The sequence below is a fragment of the Phaseolus vulgaris genome, chromosome 4 (genome assembly GCF_051622355.1).
Source record: "Phaseolus vulgaris cultivar YP4 chromosome 4, ASM5162235v1, whole genome shotgun sequence".
In the NCBI taxonomy this organism is placed as follows: Eukaryota; Viridiplantae; Streptophyta; class Magnoliopsida; order Fabales; family Fabaceae; genus Phaseolus; species Phaseolus vulgaris.
In genome coordinates this window covers 12,267,966-12,288,540 of record NC_143501.1, presented here as the reverse complement: position 1 = coordinate 12,288,540, position 20,575 = coordinate 12,267,966, and the positions used below count along the sequence as shown (strand labels likewise).

Below are 20,575 nucleotides of genomic sequence, written 5' to 3'. Positions count from 1 at the left end.
TTATATACTATTCTGTAATATGATATTAGTGTTCTTCATTATAAAGGGATCTTTTGCGCTCACTTTAGTTTTCTCTTTCCAAGTTTCTTGTGTTTTATTTGTGTTTTCTTATGCTGTTCTTCCAAGTTTCTTGTGTTTTCTTATGCTGTTCTTCTTTTACACCTTCTTATCTCTCTTTCCCTTATTGTTTCTTTTGCAATTTTGAATTGTTTTACAGTGGCGGATCAAAGGTTGAACCTTCTAGAACAACAAAATTCAAAACAAAGGTTTTTGACAAGAAAAAAACAACAACAAAAAACTATTATAATCAAATGTATTTCTTTTTAACAAAAACAATCTATTAGACCATTAATATCTATCTTATAAAAAACAAAACTAGATTGTCTACTATAGTAAAATAATATTAAAACAATATCAAAATGGTAAAAATAGTTAAAAACAAAAGAGTAAAAGCTACCCAATATACTTAGAATAAAAACAAATTATAATAGAAAAGAACAATTGTAAAGAACTAAAATCAAAGTGAAACTACATTCAATCTCAATATTATAACAATATCAAAATGGTAAAAACAGTTAAAAATAAAATAATAAAAGCTACCCAATATACTTAGAATCAAAACAACAAATTATAATAAAAAAAAAAGAAAACAACACAATTGTAAAGAACTAAAATCAAAGTGAAACTACATTCAACTAGCATCTTAAAAAGAAATAAAGAAAACAAAACTAAGTCTAAAAAAATTTTATAACAAATTTAAACATAAAAATAACTAAAATTATAAAAAAAAGCAAAACTACTCTAATGAAAACATGACATCTAGATCAATCTGGTCATACATTAAAATTGATTATTTTTAATTTTGGAATGTAATTCATTTCTTATGCTATGCTATATCAAGGAATGAAAACTTATTTTCATCACATCAATAATCAAATTTAAGTACTTGATAACATAAAATCAAATAACTTAAACTTTGCTTGGAACTATAATCTCAAGCTAACATCTTTTTAACCTTTTCCTAGAGTAAAACAATCAATCAAAACCTAACTAACCATTAACTTCCATCAATCAAAATTGAAACTTCTAATCTTTCCTATGATTCATTCCAAACAAAATTTCATGAAAGAAAATCAAATATCTATTATATACCTATTTCTCGAAGCTTTTGATTCCTTCTTCCTTATTTTAGTTATCTCTTTTTTCTATTTCTTCTTTTCTTTCTCTTTCTTAGATGTTTCAAACTTTCTTTCTTCTTGTTTCTCATCTTATTATTATGCAATTTGAGTGAGGTAGTAACTATACTTTTTCAAAGGATGAGAATTAAGAAAGTTTTGCCAACTCTCTTCCTTGTATTACTTCTCCATCTCGGTGTTTTATGCTTACTCTTAATTAGTAAAAAATGTTGACTAATTTTAGGTTCGTTACATTATCATGTGAGTATATTTAGATGAGATTTTTATTATTTTTCATTGCATGTTTAATTAAACACTAAAACTAGGGTTTCATAGGAAACTTTATAACTTTGTAGAATGTTTTTAATTATATTTTTTTTCCCTCATGTAATCAAGAGTTCTACTCTTTGATAGGTTACTTGAATGACCATTTTGTGACAAGGTGGGGATTTTCTTGGTTGCATTTAAAACAAACTTTACTAGTTTTATTTAGAATATTTTTTTTATAATTTTTTATAATCTCACAAACTATCCTCTGTTAGAGAAAATTAAAATCACTGTTGAAACCCTCACCCGCTAAGCTCCAAATTACCTTAATTAAACTCAATCTCATTAACTAAGGGACTTATTTGTCATAATTTTATTAGTTGATCTCTACTTTTTTAATCAAATTTAATTTTTTATTGACCAATCATAATGAATTATAATTAATTTAATTAGTAAAAGTTTTATTAAATATAATTCAGTATAACACTATTAAAAAATCATTAAATAAAAATTAAATTTAAAAACAAAAATAATTAATTACTATATTAAATAAATTAAATATTATTTTATAAACTAAAAAAGTTATTAGTATATAAATTAGTTTTTACTATTGATAAATAGTTTTTAAATTGATATTTAATTAGCTACTAATGTTTTAATAACCAATTATTTATATTTTAAAATTGGTAGCTAAAACCTCGATAGTTAATTAGATACTAATTTAAAAAATATTTATCAATCAATAATATAAATTAATTTAAATACTAACATTTAGTCTATAAAAGAATATTTAATTTAATTAATATAGTAACTAATTATTTTTTGTGTTTAAAATTATTTTTTATTTAATGATTTTCTTGTAGTAGTGTAGATTTCAATAGAATAATTTTTCTTTCTCTAATTTTTTTCACCAAATTCAATTGTTAATGTTTTTTTACACTAATTTTATCATTAATTTAATCTGTAATTGTTTACACTTAGTTTTATAATTCTCCAACTGTGAAAATTATTTGAGTTTATATTGTTTAATTTTTATATCGAAATATTAAATATCATAATGTATTAACAACATCATATACTACTCTATAAAGTAACCAGATTATACGTTAAGTAATATATCATCTGACTCAATAAACTATATTGAATAATTTTATATAATTTTTATTAATGATACATACACATAATATTCGTTACAGAATAAAATATTTATTGATTTTTTATTTATAGAATAAAAATAAAAGTGTAAATTGATTTTTTATAATTTTATAATTACAATTGAAATTAAATATTTAAAAATTGATCAAAAATTTAAAATTAAAATCTCGTACGGATCCAAGTATTAATTTATTATATAAAATAGGATGAAAAATTATTAGCAGTATAATTATATTAAAATTTAGTTTATCTTATAGCAAAAAAATATATTTACTAAATATATTAGATTAAAATAATTTATATGACTTAATGAAAGTGAAAACAACTTATATAAAAAATATTTTTTTTCTAAAAAATATGTATATTCAAAGATCCTGATTTAAATATATGATATCAAAATAAGAATTTAGAAACAGGAAAATAGTATTATTACAAATATTTTCCTTGTTTAACATAATAATGAAACATTTATTTATTTATTTTGTTGATATTTTTATTTCGTTCAAAAGGCCTAACCATGTTATTTGTACTGGGCCGGCCCAAAAAATGTTTTTTAGAACATTTTTTTGTGTGGCAGTAAAAGCTTTATAAACCTACTAATTCTCCTTTCATTCCTCCTTCGCCGCTGTGTTGCTGCTGTTAAACCTAAACCTAGGGTTGAGCATATTTCTTTGGTTTTCAGCGGTTTTCTCACAATGGTGAGCATCATAGTTCTGTTCGCATTAGATCTGAAATTGTTTCTCCATTATTTGACTTTGCATTTTTGTTCCTTTGAAGATGAAGAAAGCGTAATCGATTTACTGAAAAAACGTGCTTTCTGAATTATTTTGGTCGAGAACATAGTTCAGAATTTTTTTTTTCTTGCTATTTTGTGGTTTGCGAGAATAGTTCTATGGTATTATCGTTTAGAAGAATTGTCATTGAGATATCGTTATATGCATATTGTTTTCTAAGTGAGAATTGTTTGTTTGCTTTGTCTGTGAGTAGGTTCTTCAGAACGATATTGATTTGCTGAACCCTCCAGCTGAGTTGGAGAAGAGAAAGCACAAACTCAAGCGTCTTGTTCAGTCACCAAATTCCTTTTTCATGGTATAGAATATTAATTGAAAGTAATTGTATCTGTGAACTGCTATTGTTATCAACTCTGTTTTTTTATTTAAGAAAATAATCTATTTGAAGCTTTTCTGAAGTTTTGATTCTTTGTTGCAGGATGTCAAGTGCCAGGGCTGTTTCAACATGTGAGTAGAATGTTTATTTTTATTTTGTTGAAGTTGATTATAGTGGTGGTTAAATAATTTATGTGATTTTGGTTGGTATTTTTATTTCGTGGATGCAGAACAACTGTGTTTAGCCACTCTCAGACAGTTGTGGTATGCGGTAACTGCCAGACTGTGCTGTGCCAACCAACAGGTGGACGTGCAAGGTTAACTGAAGGTTGCTCTTTTAGGAAGAAGGGGGATTAAATGGTTTGTTAGCCATATTTTCTTTGTCTATGATTGGAGAGTCGATGAGTGTCGGTTAGGGTTTTTGAGATGGAATCAGTTTTAGACATGGTATATTAATTTTTGTTGAATTGTAAGACAATATCTCTGCTTCCACAGGACATGTTAGTGACACCCAATGTTGAATTTTACTTTATTGAAGTGGATGTGGTTTTGTTGGATATTTATTTTTACAACAATATTCTCTACTCAAGTGGAAATGGTTTACTTTGATGGTTTGTTTTGTGTGTTTCCGATCTGTATCTGGAATGGTTTATCCATATGTTTTGCTTGCATCAATTATAATTGGGAATTGTGTGGTCTGTTAGGTTGCCAGTATTTTCATGTTCGATTTTCTGCTGTTTTATGATCGGTTTATTTTAATGATCATATATGTAGTTTCTCTGAATGTTAGTGTACTCCAGTCTCATATTCTCTTAATATAATTTCCTTGGTACTTTTGAAGATATCTTCAACTCCTTCCATTATTATGGACTCTTTTTTTTCATGTTTACGTAAACAAGGATTACTTTTGTGTGTGTGCCTAAGGCCGAGCGCTTCCCTCTTTAGTGAGGGGTGGCGTGGTATTCCACGAGAGAGGGTATTCTATGTGGCGCACTCCTTTTAGGTGCGTAGGCATAAATAAATTCAATAATGAATGGGTTCCTTGGATGCTTTCCTGCTCCAGTTTTAGCAGTTGAAGCGAGAGGATATGCCCTACATCATTGCAAAGTTGTTGCAAATTTCTGCCCAAAGGTTTCTTAAGTTTATAGCTTAGATGCTGAGTGAATGGTTATTTAGCATATCAGAAATTAAGTTAATCAGTGATTTTTTATCTTCCACTTAAATAAAAACATATACAACCGGTCCCATTTTAAATTTGATGTTTTTTGTTTTGTCTTTTAGCTTGTAAATTTGAGTTGCCTTTGTATTTTGTAACTGTGTTGGGGCTTTTGGTTATCACGTCACATGTTTGTTTGTGTTTTTGTTATAACACAGGACCCATGTCTTTAGGGAGTCATTTTTAAAAAATAGTTACATGTGTTTTGTTATCAGTTTTCTTGTTAATAACCTACCTATCAATATAGGGGCTCAAGACACTTGATTGAAGTTATTATGAATTGGAGTTGAAATTAATGCAATTATATTAAAGAGCAATGGTAGTTAACATTTTTGTCTATGAATTGTTTAAAAATTATTCTACCTTTTCTTCCAATAGTCACTAGAAATGACTATTTGAAGTTAGTAACTTAGAAATGGCATTATTAAGTATGTAATGTAATTATATTTTATATTATGTTTTCGATAACTGAGTACATGGTATCTAGAATTTTATTTTACTATAATCTAATAATGTGTTGAGACGAAGTTGGGCTGCCTATAGTGGCAGGAACTTCTGAGTGTGTTAATGTTAGTTTCATGATGCAATAAAGTGTTTTATTTTGGACCTGTTGTATATTAACAATGGAAAGTTGATTGTATTTCTGTTTAATTTTAGCAAATATTTGTCGTTCACCACTAGTCTTTAAAACTAATGAGAATTGGAACCATGGGGTCGTACCTTATTTTGCCTTTTATACGAACTTACGGATTTTACTTTTCAAACATATTTTAGTGAAAGAGGGTGGGTAGATATTGACTTCCTACATCAACCCCTTTTTGTGAAAGATTGAACGTTTGGAAGGGGAATTTAGGAATCGGCTGTTGGGGATGGACAATTGAAATTTGATGTTTTTGGGTTTTGTTTTTTTTAGGGAAGGTTTGTTTTTAAGGAGTTGTAATTTTATGTTTACAAATATGGTAATATAAATCAGGAGTTTGATAAATTTCTAGTTTTTTAGTTATGGTTCATAAATCTGGTTGTCAAATTTTTATTTTCATATAAATGTTTTGAATTTTGGTTTTAGAGTCTAAGCCATGTTATGTTTTTTTTTACTCGTGTTTAAAATTCATTGGTTCTCTACTACTTTTGAAGGATAATTATGGTGTCGTCATAGGAATATCTGTGTTTCTAAAATATGATTCTCTTTCAAGGCCAAACATGATATTGGTGTGTTTTATATCAGCCCAACAAGGTCAAGCTTGGGTCTGAGGTGGATAGGAGACATTGGAAGTGATTATAAAATTGAATCAAATAAAGTGCGGAAATTTTTTGAAATACAGAATCATTTGAACACCATGTGCTAGTCACGTGTGCCATTATGCTAATAGATTAAATGTAGTTTGGAAGCAGTAAGGGGTCTTGAATGGTTACTAGGGATGTCAATGTATAATTTGGACTAAATTGACCTGTCTCCTGTAAAGAAGGCAATTACTTTTTGCATAATGGAACTGCACCCAATTTCATTACAAAAAGATGAATATACCCTTAAATAAATAGGGTTATACGTTACGGATCCTCTTTTCTGAAATGTTTTCGGATTTTTTTTCCAGAATGAATTTGATGTATTACGAATTCTTTTATCTAGAATGTGATTTTGAATTTTGAATTTCAGATATACTTTTCCGGAATCTATAATGAAGGGGAAATAAAATATTATATTGGGTTGAGGTTAAAAATGATTGGTTGTAGGAAGAACTTGCCGTAAAGAATGTGTAAGAAATGTGCACTAGTTTTATTGGCCCGCTTCCCACCAGAGTTAATATGTGGGTTTGTGGGTCAGCTGCATATTTTCTTCGTCAATTACATACTCAATTTAAACCTGCATATTTTTCTTCAACTTTTTTTGTCAAATGGCATTATTTCCTTTTATTGCTCATCAATCACTCTTTTGTTTTTATTTATCTATTTAATACTGTTTTTGATTTTTTTAACTAATATTATTTATACTTTTAAATATTTATAAAGTTATAATAAATTTAAATATTTATAAAATTGAAATATTTTTTTTTAAAAAGATATCAGAATAAATAATAGTAAAAATTAAATAATTTTTTTTGGATATTTTATAAAAATAGTATTAACTGAATAATTTAAAAAATTATGAATAAAAGTTGAGAGAATTTGCCTTTTTCTTCTTCGTACAGAGCACGCTGGTTACAAGCTGCATCTACAATTTCCACGAATCCATGCTTCCCCTTCTTTGACGTTACAACAATCACTTGCTCGTAGGTTGAAGGAGACAAAGAGGAAGAACCGTCACTCCGGATATGTTAAGCGTAAGATTTTACAAGGAGGGAAGCTATCAGACTCGGACACTTATCTAAAATGGCGTATCCGTGTCGGACACGTATCAGTGTTGATACTCTATAAATTTTTATTATGATTATAAAAGTAAAGAACAAATTTTTTTAAATGATGAAAAATATATTTCTGTTCTCAAAAGAATTTGAAACATATTTTGAACATAAATATTTATTTTTAATTTATATAATTCAAAATTATATAATATATAAATCTGTGTTCTCGTATTCTACATTTAAATTATACGTATTTTTATATTTGTGTTTGTGTCGTATCACTATCCGTACATGTACTACATAGGATAGGATAGAAGACTTTAGACCAAGATACTTTGAATGAGAAGGATGTGTGTGCTTTGACGGTTGCTTTGTAAGTAGAGGGAACAAAATTGGCAAACACCATGTACAAAGAAATCCAAGAAGTGAGTAATGATGAATCTTTCACAATGCCCGGAAATGGGTGGATTTTGAATTTTTTATTTAAAATATCTGGAATTCTTAATAATGTCTAATGGTTTGGGGAAAAGACATGATAATTTATTCATATAACCTTAAAATAACAGGTTAGCTGTCAAAGGTGCTTGAATAGAGTTTTAGAAAATTTTCACAATAACTTAAAAAAAAGAGTCAAGTTTATCATTTAGTAGAATAAAACAATTTTTGCAGGAGGGTTAAATTAGAGTGAGAAGGTCTATTCTTATAAAAGGAAAGCAAATATAAATTTGTTTATATTAGATCTAGAGTTATGTTCCATTTTCTTTTAAATAATTTTGAAAAGTTTAATTATAATTATTTGGTTATATTAAGTATTCTAACGATGACTTTTGATTTATTGTGAGTATATATTTTTGTTTTACTTTTGATTTGCTAAGAAAAGAGTTTGAAAGAAATGAAATTATTATCTAATCTCATGAAAGAAAATACACTTTTTAAAAGAGACTAATTTTACTAAGCAAAGGATTAGGTAATCTACCTCATATTTTATTTGAATTGAAAAGTGAAAAGTTGAGGGTGTAAAAGAATAAAAGTGTGAAAATTTGAAAATGAGGTATGATAGAATAGATGTGTGAAGAAAATTGATTGAAATATGTAAGTAATGGGATGGTTGTGAAAATATTTTAAATTTTTTTTATTGATGTAAAGTGTAAAATTACAAATTTATCTGTGTATTAAAAAAATAAAATATGAGTTATTTTTGTGTAAATTTTAGTTAATTAAAATAATGTAATATTAAAATTATAAATAAAATAATAAATAAATTAAATAAATATTTTAGTGTTATATTAAAATTTTATTTTATTAATTAATATTATTTAATTTTATTAATAATATAATTAAATATTTATGTTAGTTACATTTATGTATTTAGATAATTTTAATATTATTTATGATTATTTTATTTGTATTATATTAAATATATATATATATATATATTGTATTTATATAAGAATATTATTATTAATTTTTTTATATTTAGATAATAATTTGAAATTTTTATTAAAATTTATTGTCATAGATAAAGAAAGGCATAATTATATTTTGTTAGATATTAACGTAGTTTTCTTTCTAGTGTTTCTTTACAATGAAAATGTGAAGAGTAGTAATTTATGCAGCTAATTGCTCTCATTTGTTATCACATTAAGAGATTGAAACGTAACTTATTTTGGGAAACACATTGTTAAAGCTAGAAAGTTTGGGTTGACATTCTAGCATTTGCAATATGATCCAAAGATTCGAGAAAGTCTTTTGCGTGTAATGTACTCTATAATTTCTTGTTGAATAAGTAGTTGGGAACGTCCATTTATTGCTATTTTCAATTGGGCATTGGATTCTGCACCCTGTTGAGTGACTAAATCATAAATTCCTCCTTTTAGATTGTATATTTTGGTATTTTAGATTGCATTTTTTGGTATGTATTTTTTCATTTAAAATTTCAAAATGTATTAATATATTTTGAGTTACAAAATCTAGTAATACATTTCAGATAAAAAAATATATTTTAAAATGTGTAATTTAAATGTATTAATACATCCTAAAATATAATTTTAAATTTAGAAATACATTTTATAACATGTATTTTGAAAATATTTTTTAAAACATGTAATATACTTTAGGATTTTATAATATGTATTTTAGGATGTATATACTTTTGGTTGGAGTTTTTTTTTTTTCTTTTCTGAAAGTAGTGTAAGTTTTTTTCGATTTTCTCAAAATGGACAATATTTTTCTATTTTCTTAAAATGGACAATTTTTTTAAAATAGGTAAATCGCCAATACGAAATATAATTTTATTATAAGAAGATCGTCAACCGTATTAAAAATTTAAAAAGAAAATAAAAATTATGAGACATACGATTTCTAATTCGTATATATGTTTCATAATATTATGATATATAACTATATAAAATTAAAAAAAATGAATTAAAACCCTAATTTGTATACTCTATATACGATTTTAACTAATCGTATTTATAATATTTTAATATATAATAATTTTAATATGTTTTTTAATACTTAACATTTAAAAAAAAAGAAATTAGATAAATCTAACGTATTACTTATAACTTTTTTATATATAATTAAAGATTTTTTTTTATAAATTAATTTTTTAAAATTTAAATACATTAAAATTATTTTGAATATCTTAATAAAATTAATGATGTAATACTTTAATAATATAAGTTAATTATTTTTAAAAATATTAAAAAAATTAATTCATCATTATTATGGAAAACAAACAATAATATGTTATGAGTCATGTCTAAAGCTACAATAGAAGAAAAAATTTAGAGTTTGATGTTCAAAATCTATCCATTGTCCAACTACGACGCCTACTTATATCAAACACAATAAGACTTAGGGTGTGTTTGCTTCCAAGTATGAGGAGGGAGGGGGGGAGGAGGGATGATGTGTTTTTTTTGTGTTTGTTTCAATGGTTTTGAGAGTGAGGGAGTAGATGGGGGAGAGAGTGAAGAGTTTTTTTCTTTCTTCACAAAATGAAGAGATTTGTGGGAATTTATGTAGGATTGTTGTATTATTAAGCTCTCTGACTTCCTTGTGCTCATGTTATCACTGTTTGTTCAATAGCCTGCAATATATTTTGAAGGGTTACGAAGTTGAATTTCGTCCAGTTCGAAGTCAAGATTAAGGGTCTCCCCACGGGGTTACTTGGGTCACCAGAGGAACCCTCCCCAATCAGTTTTTTCTTCATTCTTTTTTAGGAGGGCCAAGATTTCCTCCTCGTTCTTCTTCTTCTTCTTCATCTCATCCATCCCTCTGCAGAGACGTCATCAACGCAATCTGCTCATCCTCCGACATCTTCTCGTTCACCATGCTTTTTGTAGACACCACATGATCTCTGCCTTCTTCAAATTCTCTCGGCCCCACGGTGGGCGCCAATTGTTCTCGAATGGGGTTAGAACCAAGATAATGATTACCCTCCTCGGTTGGTCCGCTCTTCCCTCCTTCCTCTAGGATGCACCTCTTATTCCCCTTTCGCCTCTCTACTCCTCGCCTACATGATCTTCAGACTTGGATGGTACCTTCAAAAGACACTTCGATGCTCAAGTAAGACTTCGGCACTCAGTACACAGTGCAATTAGTACTAGATGATGACATACCTGACTCTTGAAATTTGTGCTTATTTATATAATTATCATGGATCCTTTGTTGTTGGACCTGATTAAGGTTTTAATTTATGATTAAGAATGTACTACTTAATGTTTAATCTTTGATTAGTCTCATTAATTCTCTATTTGGATATAATGGTTTCGGTCGATCTTGACCGAATTCTAAGCTTTGAATTGGTCGTACAGACCTGACCGGTACACGACTTATACAATTTGTAGTTGAAATTAGATTCAGAATTATATATCGGATTGTGCAAACCAATTTGTAAATATTAAAAACAAATAGATTTGTAAAATCCGGTAAATAATTCTAGATTTATTTTTAACTATCAGATTGAATAACTCAGTGTTCAAAATATATTTAGTTTTTCAAAATTATATGAAGATAAAGAGCAATGGAGGTGCAGGTAGAATTTGTCGTTTCCTTTTATTTAAGACATGCAATGGAAGTGTGAAGTGATTTGGGCCAGCCCAACTTGATCTGGAAGTGGTTTGTACCAGAACCATACGTGTGCAATCTTTTTTACTTTCTTTTTGGCATGCTAGACACGTGTATGGCCCCCCAAACTTGAAACTAACCAAATAATTGAGGCTAACCAATTATGTAAGTTAAATAAACAAATGTCAACACATGCATGGATGTCCAACCACCCTTATAACACAAGCCTCAACTTCCAAGTTTCTTCTCCAACTTAAATTCTCAAGATTTCACCATATTATTTTCGAAAATGGTCAAACACTGAACACATACCAATGATATAGTCAACTACTCCATGCTCACCCCTGCCATAATACTTATCACTACATTAATTACAGAACATGTAATGTATAGCATCTCAACATTTATATGGAAATTGGTGATACCCTTAAGTCTTGTTAAGATAAAGGAAAACTTCTCAATCACGCTTATGAGATATTATATATTAATTTGAAATATAATGTTTAAAAATATTGAAATGGATTCTTAAACAATCATTAATGAAAAGTCTATATATTTCTCAACAAGTCATCCAAAAATTAGTAATACCAAATTTTGACATACTTAATAAGTTTGTTAAGTGTAAATCAATTTAAGGTATTTCAAATAAAAAAATAGATGCATGAAGTTTATAGTTTAGCACAATGATATGTTATGTACTCATGAATCATGAATGTAACATCCAAATTTATAATACAATACTTTTCTAATACAATATTTTAAATCACATTATTATTATTTGATGATTTAAATATTTTAATGTACATATTTTGATTTTAGGTAACACAAATAATACGTCAAACAATATGAAAGATTTTATTTGAGATGCTTTGTCTAACATGTTTTAAAGGACAAACAAACTCAAGACTTCGTTTCACAAATTGTATAACTTTGTAACATGATCAGACGAATTACATTTGATGAGCGAACTAAAGCTTGCATAAAACACATATTAGAATGAGTTAAACATGTTTATATAAGATTAGCTCGTCTTTGTTAATTGACGAAGTAGTATAAAAACATAGTGTAAATCTTTCTTTCCCTTATATATTTATATTGCCTATTATGTAATTGTAACTAATCCTGAAATGAGAGATTTGCAAAAACAAATTTTAGAACATATTTTTGTTTGTTTGTCAAATTTTAAGTTGTGTGGTGATGTTTCTCATAAGATGCAATTTCTTAAGAAAAGTTTTGTAGTTCACTTGTCAAGCATTCACATCCTTTATTAACATTTAAAAAAATTTAAAACACAATTCAATCCTCTCTCCTTATATTTTTACCACTTTTCTCATTTTTTAAATTAATAATTACAATATATTAGAAAAAGGCATTACACTTAAACTATGATATAGTTTAATGAATATCATGAAAATACTTTTTGTCCTCTTATAAGATAGAAGTGACAATAAAAAAATCTTAAAAATAATTAGTTATTTAATGAAATTCTTAATAGTTTACATTAAAAAATTGAATTTTAGACCAATAAAAGCCAAACTAGTATAAAAAATAATAATTCATTATATATTTTTATTACTTACATTCCTTCTCTTCTCTTGATCACCCATAAAAACTTTTAGAAACTTTTTAATTTTTTTTTTAAAAACTATTAAACAACCCAAGTGTCTAATACGATGAATTAAAAAAAAAACTTCCCATAAATTTTTTAGCTAACTCTATTCAAATTTTCATTTCCAACATTCACATACTGACTATTTTATTTTTAAACAACTCTCATTTAGAAATATTAATAATCAAGGAGTAACACTACAAAAAATCGTGTAAAAAGTGACAGTTTTAATATGGTGGTTATTAATAACCACCACAAATTACAGTATAATACGTCATTTGATTAACTGTCACAATTATCTTTCAAAAATACGTCATTTTCAACTGTCATAATTGTCCTTTAGAATAAAAACAAGTTTTCCTTCCCTCATTATTTCTAATTATTTTTGAAAATATTTTTGGTTACCAAAATTAATTTATTCCTAATTATTTTTAAAAATCTGATTTGACTTATGACTGTAATTATTTTAAATTAGATTAAAAATAGTTATTATGTCAATTGTAATTAAAATTGTCATAGTAAATCTTTAAGGGTCTCTTTCTCATTCACATTGTTTCCCTCCGTTCTTTTCCATTCGCGCGAGTATTACTCATTTTCACATTTTCGGTAGCAACTGTCACTTGTCTTTTTTTCACTTCTAACCTATAGTTTCCTTCTTCTGCATTTCCCTTTCTCTTTCTAACAATCAACGTTTTTCCGTTCAACCCTAATATCTATTTGTGTTGAAAATTCATTCCTAACCCCCATTTTTCTTCATGCTATGTCTCGATTAACATAGTTGTGCAATTTTTCGCAAGGAGTGTGAAGAATAATCGCAAGGAGAAGCGACTCATGATCTCCAGTGCGGTGGCTTGCGTCGCCTCGTGCATCGTTGTGGTAGAGGATTTCGTGTCAGAGTTCGTGACGACGATAAAGCGATGAGATCTGGACTCCAAGGAGAAGGCGGTGTTCTTGATGACAGAGGTGCGAGAGAATGCGAGGTTGTTGAGCAAGAACATTGTGATGCTATACTCCAAGGATGCTAAAATTTGTAGGACATTCACGATGTAGATAAGCTCGTGCACAGGGAGGATGCGGTAAATTGTTTGAAAGAGAGGTCTAATAATTTTCTGTTAAAATTAGTGAGTTCTTAAATCTGGAATTATTGTGCAAAGCATTTTTTTTCACTATTAATAAAGTGCAAATTACTTTGAGAATAGGAATTACTTTGGATCATTCTAGTTTTCGATATGTACTTTGGTTGCTCGGACAGAGCCATGAATGCTATAGATCTGAGTGTTTAATAAAAAATTTGTGGCATTGTAATTGGTATTTAAGCTTTGTTTTATCTTCGAACTTGGGATCTTAAGCGCACTCTTCCACATTCCACACTCTTTTGCAAGCAATTTTGACTTGGAAATTTGGTAAGTCAAGCCCAACTGCTACAACTACTGTTACTTATTCCCAATGCTCAATTTTACTACATTGCTTTCAACTTCAACGACGGTTTGGTGGGTCCCAAGCTTGAATTATGGGTTTGAATTAGGTTCTCATTTAACTGTCAACCTTACAATTGGGATCTGTAACTGGGAAATGTTTTGGGGTTTCTGAGTCAAATTGATTTTGGATATTTGTTGCATATGATTTGAATGAATGTCGAGGTTGCATTGCATTTTAATGGAACAATTGTTGCCACGAGTCACTATTTTAATATGTTGAATTTGTCTTCATTCAGGGGTGTTGTTAATCTAATCTAATGAACCAAGAGAATATAACAAGTGGGTAATTCTTTTCTCACTGAATTGATTGTTGGTGCTTAAATTTGTTTTAGGCTTGAGCTTAATTATGGGTGGCTCGTTGGGGGTGTAGAAGGTTTATTAGGTTTATTGTTTTGGCTTGTGTGGAGAGCTTGGGGTGACAGTTGTGTGTCACTGTATTTGGTAGTGGAGATGCCACCTTCCCCGGCATTGAGATTCTCTCCTGGGAAAAAGCCTAGAGCTGATAGTCACAAGCGTGGGCACAGTCTTGAGAGTGGATTCATCTTCCGGGAGAAGGACGATGATCTCTCTTTGTTCAATGAAATGCAATCCTGAGAGAAGGAGAGCTTTTTGCTTTAGTTGACAGATGATTTGGAAGACTCATTCTGTAATTCTCTTTACTTACATCATACGAAGAGAATGTTTCTTTTTTTGGTTGTTGTTTTTGGTTAACATTCTTGCATTTCTTTTGCATGGGGTGTTATTATACAACTACAAAGTTGAAACATATTTCTGATGTAAACCCTGGAATCTCCATTCCTGGTCAAGGAGAAAGTAGTGAGTTGCTTAATGATGGTGACAAAAGTGATTACGACTGGTGAGTTATTTTTCATGTTTTGAGTTTCCTATTAGATTGCATTGTTTAATGTGTTCAAAATATAAAATTCGTGTATCCAATTATCTGTATTTCATGCTGATAGTTATTCAAGTTTCTTGCTCGCAAAGCTTGAGACTTTGATATGAATCAATTTATTTATGCTCATCACTGATTACCTCACTGATGTATGTACCATTCGTTTTAAAGGTTATTAGCGCCCCGAGACACACCAATGTTTCCTTCGTTAGATGATGAGCCATCAATGACTAGTTTTGGAAGCAGAGGAAGGCCTCAAAGTAAACCCATTGCCATATCGAGATCTTCTACGGTGAGCTTGAATGCATTTATATTGTTATATTCGTGCATTGTTATATCTTTATAGGGAAAAGTTCTTTGATTTTTTTTTCGTATAAAAAAATGTAATTGTGCTTATACTGATCATCCATCATATGTTCAATGCCTTCCTGTTTTAGATGGATAAGAGTCACAGAAGCAGTAGGGGCAGTACAAGTCTGAATCGTTTAAGTCCATCCCCTCGATCAGGAACAAACACCTTGATTGCAATCAAGGGAAGGCCAAATTTCCACTTTGATTAATTATTTTTTTAACTTCAATAATATAATTAATGTATAAAAAATAAGTTGATGATTTTGATGTTTTTAAATTTGAAAAATGATTTATGATGACATACTGTATTACAAGTTATGCATTAACACCCGTGTCACGCTATTGTTAGGTAATGTTAGAGACTGGTCTTAATCATTTATAAAAGCCGAAACTGAAAAATAAAGGATTGAAACAAAAGGTTGTCTTTATTATTTTTTTAATATTGAATCCTTTATAATATTATTTTTTTTATATAATTTTTAGTTTTATAAAATTTTATTTAATTAATATTTTTGTAACCATAAGAGAATAGATATCTTCTATGAATACAGGATTTGATAAAAGTTTTATACCTATTAAATAATAAATATAAAGGTAAGGATAAAGATGAGTTTTGTCCTTAATAGGGAATCTTTCATTTGATTCATGCATTCACCAATGAAATATTAATATATTTAAATATTTATTGGTGTCTTTTATTTTATAATTATAAACATACAAATTTATTAACTTAAAATTATTTATTTCAGGTATCAGATAATGGAAGTGGTGCTCCATCACCTAATCAAATAATAGGATCAAGTGCTGGAAGCAAAACTAATTAGGGATGTGTGTTTTAATTTTAAACTTGATTAGGGATGTATGAACTTTTGAACAATTATGTGTTGTAATTTTAAACTTGATTAGGGATGTATGAACTTTTTATGTGTTTTAATTTTCAATTACATATAAAATTTTGAGCATTATTATGTGTACTTTAATTTTCAATGAAATGAATGAATGATTATAACCTTATACATTATTTTATTTTATTATGAAAATATATTATGTTTAGGTTAATCGTATAAAACAGATTATAAAAAAATTTATAAAAAAGTGGTGGTTAAATTTTATTTGTTTAGAATTAAATTTACGTCAGTTAAAAACGTCACTACTTACGTATATTATGGCGCCAAAATCTTCTTCAATGAATGTAAATTGTGACAGTTATAACTGACACTACTTACATATAAAAACCGCCACTACTTACACTGTGTTTAAAGTGGCGGGTGTTGCAGCGGGTAGCGTAAAACCGCCACATTAAACTTTGTGGCGGCCAGTTCTATGGCGGTTTGAGAAACCGCCACAAGCGTATATTGTGGCGGTTATAAACGTCACTTTATACAAAAATAACCGCCACAATATACACTTTTTTTTGTAGTGTGTAAAGTAGGCTATTACAATCATCCTCAAATTGGTTAAAATAATTAGGTCAATTATTTTAAAATATAATACTTCATTAAAGTTTTATTATTAAAACTTGTATTTTATTTTATTTTAAAAAATTTATCCTAAAAGTCATATAAAAGAAAAATGATATCAACTTCTCAACTATATAGTATTTTTGTTCATACCTAATTAAGAATTAATTATGGTGGAGCATTTATTATGCTGGCGTATTGAACGGAAGTTTCGTCATTTTAGTGTTAACCTATGAGATCGTAGCATGTGATCCAAGGTATTAATTTATACACGTCTGAACAGGAAGAAACAACCATGTCTTGTCTGAACAGGAAATTTGAAATAAATAAGAAACAATGTCGGCACAAACGTCGTTTCTGGTGTTAAATCAGTGTTATTGACACATTTATTATGCAAAGTTTATATATTTGCCTCCTACCATGCACCTTCACTGTTCTATCTACTTCTACTTCTTCATTCAGCTCATACAATATTCAAAAATAAAAATTCAAAAGACAAAGTACTAGTTATGAAATTTAATAATATGTTCAGAGAACCCGTATAACTGTATTCTACATTTGGTTGAGTATAAAACCATTTAAAATGCATGCACAGACATTCACACTTTCTATATATATATATATATATATATATATATATTTTCTTCTCTTATCTTCTACAGATCATATTTAAGTATTATATTTATAATAATTAATTTTAAAAATAACCATATTTATTTTTTAAGTAAAGATAAGTAATCAGTTCAATGTAACAAGTGTTAATATGTTTTATTTTTAATATGATAAAAAAAATAACAATCTTAGTATAAATATTTAATTTCATTAATTTTGTTTGAAATTTATTAATAAATATTTGAACATGTGTTTGATTTTTAATAATTATCACCCACTACAAGACAATTATGAAATAGAAACCAATTTTAGAGATACAAAATAATTAGTTGTTATAGTAACTAGATTAGAGACCATTCTAAAAACTAGAAAAAATGGTTTTTAAATTAGTTTATATTATTGTTAAATAATTTCTAAATTAGTATCTAATTAATTAACAAAGTTTTAACTATCAATTATTTAGATTCTAATTTTGGTAGAAAAAACCTTGGTTGCTAATTAGATACCAATTTAGAAACCATTTAACAATAATAGAAATTAATTTAGAAACCAAATTTTTTTTTTAGTTTCTAAAATGGTTTCTAATTTAGTTACCATAACAACTAATTATTTTTTGTCTCTAAAATTAGTTTCTATTTAATGATTTTTTTGTAGTGACATGTCAATTAAAAAAATTAATGTTAATATATAATTAATATTGTAAGAAACTAGTAAAATATTTATATTTATAAAGAAAATAATAAAAGATAAAAGACTCATTTTAAAAGTTAATTGTTAATTTTTAATTTTTCTTTTAATAAATATACTTGAAAAATTTTAAAAACAAAAAATATGCTTAATTATTTCCACCATTAACAAAATTTAAATAAAAAATTTATACTAATTTTCTTATTATATTAAAAACAAAATATATTAATATTTTTTATACTAAACGATAATTTATTCTTTAATAATATGATCTTCTGTATTAATATTTTTATAGGTTTTATTTGAGTTAAAAGCTGGAGTTGAATACTTCATATATTCCATCATAATATTTATTTTTGTTAAAATGATCACTGGATAAAAGAATTTTACTATAATAAATATTTTCCTTAATTAGGTTCAAAATTTCGTTAAAATACAATTTAACATTTAAGAATAAGAAGAGAACGATATTTTTATTTACATCCAAACCCATATTTTATTTGTTTGTTTAAATTTAAATTAAAAAAGTGTTACGTTTTTTAGCGCATATATTACAAGTAAATCATTTCAATATTAGATAAACGTGATTTTTTTTTTTGTATCATTTAATAATTTTATAGTTTCTAATTTTTTTTTTCATATTTCAATGTGATTGGCATAAGGTTTAAATGGGTTCTTTAATAATTGGTCTTTTTGCATCCAAGTCATTATGTTACTTAATTTTAAAGTAGGAATAGAAAAAGTTCCAAGAATAATTTATATAAATTCAAAAAGTTATTATCGTTCTTCACTTCTCCCTTGTAATCATGCAAAGCAACAAATATTAAATTTATTCACTATAACGAAAAACACTTTGATTCTTTAAATTGGTGTATGCTTGGAATATAGCATTAAAATACCGATAAAACTTAGAAAATATAAACCAATATGAGAACGGGAATGGAGAACCTACAAGTTCAAACTTTTCGTGACTCCTCATGAACCTTCCTTTTCCCCTTAGGTAACAAATTACTTTTATATGAATAAGAAAACATTCATATTTCTCCTTATTTGTTATTTTTTTCCTTTCAAAATTTTGGTGGTGAAAATAAATTTTCATGTCTATAAGAAAATAGTTCATTTCTATCCTTGATAGTAGTATTATGGGGCAACCAACTACAAAACTATTATCATAGGATAGTGGATAATAAGATGGTTGCTATGCTAAAGATTTTAAATACAAGTTAAATACTTTATATTAGACATAGAAAAAAAATTAAAAGTAGAATATTTGGTACAATAATAGCTAAATCACCATAATTTTTAGTAAATTAACTATGGCTTAGATGTTCTCAATACTGTAAAAATATTCATAGACAACAATTTTTTAAGTTGTACAATGACGTATTTAAAATTGTTGTCTGTGAAACCATCGTCAAAACATACGATCGTCATCTATAATTTTCAATATAGATGACGATTTTAGGAGACAATTGTCACCTATAGTTATTGTACCGGTCGGTATCGGATAGGACAGACTCGGGCCTTGTGACCGACCGACCGAGTCAAAGAACAGTTCAAGTTACGCAATAAATAATAGTAACGACAATTACAATAACACTAAATGAGTCACATTCATATCCTAAAATATGCGGGAAATATCTCCGACAAATTAGCTAAATACTGATTAACTGAAAGATGTTATGAATATTCTCTAAATATACCTCCCTATTAATCAGGGATCACGATGCATACTAGTCAATAACTGATATCCGGCCCATCATGGCAAGGGCCCATAACCAACACTATAAATAAAACCTTCTGCGGAGGTGTAAGGTACACTTTAATTAGCTTTACAGAATATACCAAAATCATAGCATTGACTTGGGCAAGGACTTGGTCAACGGTTTATCTTGAGAATAGCTCGGTTCTCGGTGTGGGCTGGCAAGTGGTCAGCTCGGCTATTAGGCCTAGGCGAAGATTATGAGTTTTTGGCCCAATGGAGGAGTCCATCAAAGACAAATACAATGTGGCCGCCCCTTCGTAGGGGTGGGACCTGTGTGTATGCGATTACTAATAATTGTGTATGTTTGTTTGTTGCATGTGGGATACGTACAAAGTATTGTGATAAATGCCGCTAAAACCCTAAAAGATAAGTGTGTACACTTATAACAGAAT

General features: G+C 27.8%; 1 protein-coding gene across 1 annotated transcript; it reads left to right on the top strand.

The window, feature by feature from the left end:
- The first annotated feature begins 3,218 nt into the window (after positions 1-3,218).
- LOC137837243 (small ribosomal subunit protein eS27y) lies at positions 3,219-4,257 on the top strand. Its single transcript, XM_068646181.2, has 4 exons — positions 3,219-3,295; positions 3,585-3,686; positions 3,807-3,835; positions 3,934-4,257. The coding sequence occupies exons 1-4, from the start codon at positions 3,293-3,295 to the stop codon at positions 4,058-4,060; spliced, it is 261 nt and encodes an 86-aa protein (XP_068502282.1). The 5' UTR covers positions 3,219-3,292; the 3' UTR covers positions 4,061-4,257.
- The last annotated feature ends 16,318 nt before the right edge of the window (positions 4,258-20,575 follow it).

What these genes read in the sequence shown, in the direction of transcription:
- LOC137837243 (XM_068646181.2), top strand. An exon ending in CACCAAATTCCTTTTTCATG is followed by an intron (nt 3,687 to 3,806) that starts GTATAGAATATT and finishes TCTTTGTTGCAG; the next exon opens with GATGTCAAGTGCCAGGGCTG. An exon ending in TGCCAGGGCTGTTTCAACAT is followed by an intron (nt 3,836 to 3,933) that starts GTGAGTAGAATG and finishes TCGTGGATGCAG; the next exon opens with AACAACTGTGTTTAGCCACT.